The sequence below is a fragment of the Scomber scombrus genome, chromosome 13 (genome assembly GCF_963691925.1).
Source record: "Scomber scombrus chromosome 13, fScoSco1.1, whole genome shotgun sequence".
NCBI lineage: Eukaryota > Metazoa > Chordata > Actinopteri > Scombriformes > Scombridae > Scomber > Scomber scombrus.
This window is the reverse complement of record NC_084982.1, coordinates 3,336,189-3,343,484: the sequence shown is the minus strand read 5'-3', so window position 1 is coordinate 3,343,484 and position 7,296 is coordinate 3,336,189. Positions and strand designations below refer to the sequence as shown.

The 7,296-nt window shown below is 39.4% G+C and overlaps 1 protein-coding gene across 1 annotated transcript in view; it reads right to left on the bottom strand.

The window, feature by feature from the left end:
* The window catches only part of LOC133992917 (radixin), a 47,860-nt gene continuing 40,564 nt past the window's right edge, over positions 1–7,296 (bottom strand). Inside the window, exons 11-15 of the mRNA XM_062431715.1 lie at positions 6,739–6,869; positions 5,204–5,364; positions 4,768–4,860; positions 3,018–3,227; positions 1–1,216 (exon numbers count right to left, since the gene is read on the bottom strand). Of these exons, the coding sequence (XP_062287699.1) occupies positions 1,052–1,216; positions 3,018–3,227; positions 4,768–4,860; positions 5,204–5,364; positions 6,739–6,869 (760 nt within the window). The 3' untranslated portion in view covers positions 1–1,051. The remainder of the gene's footprint in view (positions 1,217–3,017; positions 3,228–4,767; positions 4,861–5,203; positions 5,365–6,738; positions 6,870–7,296) is intronic.

Sequence of the window (7,296 nt, the reverse complement as noted above, 5' to 3'; positions counted from 1 at the left end):
CCAGCAAATTCAGGGTTTCATTGAGTTTTATACATGTTTCGTTTTTTTTAAAGCAACTCTGTGTATATCAGGTTTGAACAGGTACGTCTATAACACAACATCTTCTACCAATTAATCCAGCGCTACCGACAGCGACCTCAGTCAGGACCTTAACATCATACTGTAGCTGCATAGTTTGGAAATATAAATTCATTCTTTATTGTGAGGCAAAATATATATATTTGAACAAACGTATCAATGGATGGAGAATGCCAGCACAGGAAGAATGCAAAATCAGCAAAAATTTCGTTTGCGTGTCCGTCGGCTCACAAGTGTCGGAGTGAGCGTTCGCAAACACGGCGGTTTAAGAAGCTAGCTGACATTAAACAGATGGATGACAGTAATCACAGAACTCATTTTCCCAACACTAAATGACAAAAAGGTAATGATACTAGACATGAAGGAAATATGAGATGAATAAGGCGTTTTAAAAAAAACAAACAAATGATTTGAAACTGTTCAACTGATGACAAGAGAAGTGAAAGTAAGGATATTAAAGCTTTACGGACAAGCGTGCCGGCAACATCAACAAGCTACAAATGGCCATTTCCTTCGTAAAAAGCACAATATTAACCAATTTTGTCCAGTCTCTCATCGCTCATGTTCCTGTTTAATTATCAATCATTCATGCAAGCCTTAATATCGTCCGTATTGTACAAGGGAGAGGTCCGTGTTTGACAGGACATGTTGCGTACTATTTTTCAGACGGATAAAAACGTGTGCTTTGTTGGGGTTGGAGGGGGGGGGCGGAGCTCTAAAAAGCAGGTAGCAGTGTGATTGGCCAACCGCTGCTAGGCAGAGCTTTGGCGAGGCTGAAGCTACAAAGCCCATTGGCCAGTCATTCTCCTTGGTAGAAAAAAAACAAAAGCAGGAGTTCCTGGGAGGTGGCAGCAGGTTTTGGGCTTTTTTTTTTTACGAGGAAAAGTGAGGAGTTGACATGGCAACGAAACCGACTGTCCCCCCCCCCGCCCCTTCTTCGTTGTCGTGGTCCGCCCTTCGCCCCCCCCCCCTCTCACATGGACTCGAACTCATCGATGCGCTGCTTGGTGTTGCCCTGGCGGATCTGGCGCAGGGTTTTGTACTTGTCTCTGCCTGCCTTGACGTTCTCAGCGTGCAGCATGTCGTTCTGTGTTTTCTTGCTGTCGTCTCTCGCCTCGGCCAACTCCGAACTCAGAGCCTGGACAGGAGACAGAAACAGAGAGAAGGAAAATGAGAAAAAAATTGCACCAACAGTATGATTTAGGCACCAGTGAGGGCCAGTTTTGACCTTATTTGACCTCATCAGGCCAAGATGAGGGCTGAAACATCACATTTAATAGAAAAAACATTCTGCTACATTAGACCAATTACTGTATTTGGGAAGACTTGCATAACTTTTAAAGCCTCTTATAGCCTCTATATTAGACCAGCCAATATAATCTTTAACCCTTACATACTGTTCATATTCTACATCCTTGCAGTATGTTCCAAGTCAGTTCTGACCCAGTCTAAGAATCCTGTCATAAAAATCCATTTTAAACCACAGATGTGTTTAGAAAACATCAATAGTCGTTATGACTGATCAATAAATGTTTGATTAAACCTTGATTCATGTTTCAGAGAGCAGAGAGAGTTTAGTTTTTAGGTAATTTTTGAAGAAAAAACATCTCCTATCACACAATATCATGTCCTATTTTACCTAAGACATGAAAATATAACATAGCAATAATGATGGAAATGTATTTTATGTAAAGTGAAAATGACAAGACCTTTATGGAAGTGTGGGGTTTATTGTATAACCATTAGAGTCATCAGTCTTCACTGCTACATCATAAAAACTACTATCTTATTAAAACTATTAACTATTCCTTTAATTAAAACACATGTCAATAGATGCGGCTCAAATCTGACTCAGAACAGCCTCAATGGACAAAAATGTTTTCATTTTTGTGCATTTTGGACCACTTTAGGTAAAGTCATCATATATCAGGGTAAAAGACATTAGGGGAGTTTTTACAAGCTGTCAAATGTCAAAACAGGACAAATTTGACCCGAACAGCATGTAAGAGTAAAATATAAGAGCATAGGGCAAAGACCTAAACATTCCATCACGCCTTTCATTGTGTGATATCTGAAAATAATTGATAATGCTATAGAAAGAGGAGCAGAGACCGAGACCTGTACATTCACACATTTGAGGGTAGATACCTGACCTTGCTCTAAAGTACACACACACACACACACGCATAAAAATTAAAATGACATTGAAGAAGGAAGTCTGAATTACTCTGCACCTGAATGAGACTTTAAGGCAATACCAAGAAAAATAAAAACAGAAATACATTTGTCAGTTTGACAGCTTGTGTTGCTTTTGTGGTTTGATCTCTTATCATTACACGCCACAAAGGATATTTTAAAAAACATTTCATAGAATAAACAGAGTACTTCACTATATCTGAATGACGTGATTACTGAAACATGTAGCGGCATGCTCCTCTCCCAGGAGGTCATAAGTATAATACGATTCTATGGAATCAGATTCATCTTAAATTCAAGTTTCCAGGTACTTTACAGCAAAATATCTTCAGCATATGTGCGTGTGTGGATGTGTCAATAAATATCAAATGATCTAGCAGGAAGTGAGACATCCTCCAACTCTCTCAGTATAAATATTAAGACATTGCAAAAGAAGTCTTGGTGAGCCATATCACAATATCAGGAGCTACGTGTTTTTCTCCTATGTTGAGCATGTACTTAATTGAGTTAATACCCAGTGATACGTTTTTTCCATATTTACTAAATTCTGAAAAAATGATTTGTGAATCTACTGTATGATTCATGGTCTCCACCCAATTCTACTACATTCAGCAATCCATCAGAAAAATAGGAGGATATATGGAGCATTACTAGAAGGATTTTGGAGTTAGAGAGTGTAATATGCACTTTAGAAAAGGCTGGCACATGTTTACTATCCCTCCACTCTTGCACCGTTCCCGTACCTGTAGCTGTTTCTTGACACGTTCGTTCTTCTGCGCCTCTGTGATGCGCTCCTCTTCGCTGCGGTGGCTGGTGACGCCGTCGCTGAGCAGCTCGGCGCTCGCCTCAGCGTTGGTCTCGTCCTGCTCGTCGTGCTCCGGCGCCGGAGGACACGTCATGGCCATCTTCAGCTCCTCCCTGGTCTTCTCCAGGTCGTCCTGTGCGGCCAGAGCCTGGAAAGAACACACGAGAATAAGACACAGAGCAACATGTTTACAGGTGTACATTTATGTAGCTTTATACTAGAAATGTATGTATATCATTTCTCTTCTAAACCTGCCTCCTCTGTACAGATACAGACATCAGGTTGACTATGGACTGTGTATTTATTCCCTGCATCACTCTGATAGTACACTAAACTGAAATCACATATACTATTTATATCAAATGACTGACTGTAAGAACAATGGGAAGTTATGTTGTTTAATTGTTTAGAAAATATCATTTCCTATTATTTTTGGAGATACGTCTCCACTCAGGTTGTGATTCTTGTGTTACTTTTTAAGTTAAATTAGTCCCTTTAAATTCACCAACCAGCACTTTGTGTGGTCATTTTAAATAAAGAGTCTCATAAAAATGGAAAAGCAAAATGTCCTCAAGCGTAACTTATTTTGCCTGAAGCTTTTCAACAAATTACATTTAATATTAACTTAATATTGTATTTATTATAGTATATTAAGTAGTGATATTTTTAATTGCAGTTCCACGACTATTTCTGTCTTCTCTGTGCACACATCTCCAATTTCCTGTCTGCTTGTCCTTCCTTGTTTCTTATTAAAAATGTGTCATTTTTCTTTACTGAATTGAATGTCTGCAAATAGATTCTAAAGAAAAGTTTGTGAGTAAAAATTCCCTTTACCTGACTTAAATCTATAAATGATGTGAAACACCACTTACTGTACTATACACAGAAGAAGAGTGGGAGTTAATGTAGTTCATATATTACACTCTTTATTCAACTTCCATCTAATACTGGGACTGTATGTATGAATACATGTCTGTTTTATCTAATGTTAAGCTTTATACATGTATGTATTGAAAGCGATTTTGTCACATCACTTTAAATGAACACACAGCGTCATAGTAGCAGGTGTGCACTGGTTCATGTGTTGTGGTTTCCAGGCTGCTGCTAATGTACGTGATGTCATGTGAGTGCACTTCATGAACCGCTTTGATGTAGAGCCAAATGCCCCGACGGGTTGTCTGATGAATCATTTCCACATCAGCATCATGTGAACACACGCTGACATAAAACAGCTCACCGCATTCATTGTTTGTTTTTTTCTGCCACGTCAAAATTGTATTATTATTTTTTTATCGAAGATAAAATCAGAGAATAATGAGCCCAACATACAGCAAAAATTAACATGTCACACACACACACACACACACACACACACACACACACACACACACACACACACACACACACACACACACACACACACACACACACACACACAGGCACACAGACATCAGACCATGGTCACTTTTGGGGACATTACATACAGTAGACTTACATTCATTTTCTGGAGGCTTGCCTAACCCTAACAATAACCACCGACCCAAAAATCAGCCTGTTCCCAATTAGGGACACAGCTTGTGTCCCCGATAGCACAAGCTGTCCCCAATTAACTGTTCCTAAGTCTGGAATGTGTCCCCAAAAGTAGCCTGTGACAGAGTGTGTGTAGAGGAATACAGGGATGACATTACCTTGTGTTGCCACTCTGTTGCGTCCTCTTCTTTTTTCCTCTTGGCCTCTTCAAGCAGAGCGATTTTGGCAGTGAACTCCGCTAACTCACCAGCCTGTCAAAAGTTAGCAAATTAGAACTCAATGTGATGTCTAACCAAACGTCCTAAAACTCAAAGTATTCAATTTACAATAAGACAGAATTAGCAGCTTCTAATATTTGAGATATGAGTATATTTGTGTGATAAATGATTTCATATTTTAAAAGTATAAAAATCTTATTGGTGATTAAGAGTTGGTTTAACATAAATAGCTCCTAGAATCAGTTGTATTACTATTGCACTATTCAATGTGTGTCTACGTAAAGAAATAAAATGTGAATAAATGAGTGGAGTAACATAATGGATGATAGTGGAAGGTATGTGGTAGCAGCTGCTTGATGTGTGAGCACAGGTATACCAGCTGTTCCTGGGTCTTCATTTGGTCAGCAGCCTGTTGAGCCAGCGCTGCCTTGGCCTCCTCCGCCGCCTGCCTCTCCTTCTCCAGCCGCTCCGCCTCCTCCTTCGCCCGCCTCCTCTCCTGCTCCAACTCCAACGCCTTGCGGGTTTGCTCTTGCAGCTCTGTGCGCACACAAACAAACACACACACACACACACACACACACACACACAGATCAGATATATAACCTCATTAAGCTGTGAGACCCTTAAGACATCATGTCAATGCTGCACATTCTCTTAATTATCCTAATAGGGATGTTACAGCAGAGTTGAATGAATGGATGATCTTCAGAGACTCATATGTAATGTGTTTTTCTTGTATTTCAGCGTGGGTGTGGACTTTTAACCACTATGGACAAACAGACTCCTAGAAGACAAGTGTAATTACTCATCTCATAAACTATGTAGCTGCAGTGAAACTTAATAATTCTCACATATTCTCTCATGTTTTCCGGTGACATAATCAGGGGTATTTTTATCAAACTGACACCGTGCAGCTGTTTCCACTGACAGAATACGAGTAAACTAAACTTCACGTGTAAAATTGGTGAAGTTTCACTTGGCGTACAGCTTAAAACCAACAGAAGTTCTAACAGATTGAGAACTTGCTCCACACATGCTTTGCTAGCTTATTCCCCGTTTCTTACTTAAAACACCCAGCAGGTGGAGTTGAGGCTTGAAAAATTCTCCTATATGTCTTTTAAAAAAATTTGATGTGATGACAGTAAGAAGCCTGCTGCTGCCTGCGGCTACTCCTCCCCGTCTGTGTTGGAAGCTTCACTTTATGCAAATTCACAACAGTAGATAAAATGTTTGGTTACACACACACAAAAGCAGTTTGTTTAAACTGTGTAGACAGGGTAACTGTTTAGATATTGGTGGAAATGGAGATGTTACTTGGGTTTGATGTTTGTTTTTTTAATTTAAAAAGTATCGCTAAAACAATAAAAACAATGTTTGAATAAAATATTTCAAAAATAAAATAAAATGGCAAAATGATTGTCTAAAGTAAGAATTAACTGATCAAACAATCAGCAAACAAGCCTTTGAATCTGACTCTTAACTTTCAATACTTGATTGTTTTTAATATGTGATTCTAGAGACACATTTAGGTCACTACCAAAAAAGTATTGAGGTTCCATTTCCAACCCTAACAATAAATCTTTTGTATTTACTGTATGTGGCTTTCATTCTGTTTTATTCTGATTGATGCAGGAGAGAAACTAGAAAATCCTCCTCACTTTTGTATGACTCCACCAACCAGTCAAGTTACAGTTAATCGATGTCTGTCAACACATGTCTGAAGTGAAGAGTAGGCCTGTGTGATATGACCAAAATCTCCATTCCCGATAAAGGTTATATCCCAATAACGATACATATAACTTTAACGATAGTACTTTTTCTGTAAATTCAATGAATAAATAGTTTCTGCCCCCCACCCCCCCCCCCCCCCCCATTGCCTGTCCATTGCGTGTGTTGTTGGTGGAGGCGTACCTTTCTGAGCTCTGTGTGTCTGCTCTTCAATCTGCCTCAGCCTCTCGATCAGCTCGTCCTTCTCTCGCTCTATCCTCTCCTTCTCCTTCTCTGCATGCTCGCGTTTCTTCTTCTCGTTCTCCAGCTGCGCTCTGTTAAAAAAAAGACACAGAAAACGTCCGTCACACACACGAACCTCATTTTATTTGAGGTTATACACTGTAAAAAATAGTCACATTTCAAGGTGTTTGTATTGAATCGGTATTTTTCCTGATGCTGTGTCAGCTGTTTTCTTTTCATATACGTCTTATTAACAGTGTACACGCCAACACATACTGTTAAAAAGCAGAAATGAATACAGCAGTCAGCTCTGTGTCAGCAGCTCACACACACTTTAAAAAACCAATGTTACATGCTCGTCTCACACACTGAACCACAGAGATGGAAACTTTGCTGTTGACCGTGTTCAGTGCTGTTTGCTATTGGTGGACTGATTACTATGTATCTGTTGGTTATTTTTTTTGATTAATTGATTAATTGTTTGGTCCATAAAATGTCAGAAAATTGTGAAAAATGTTT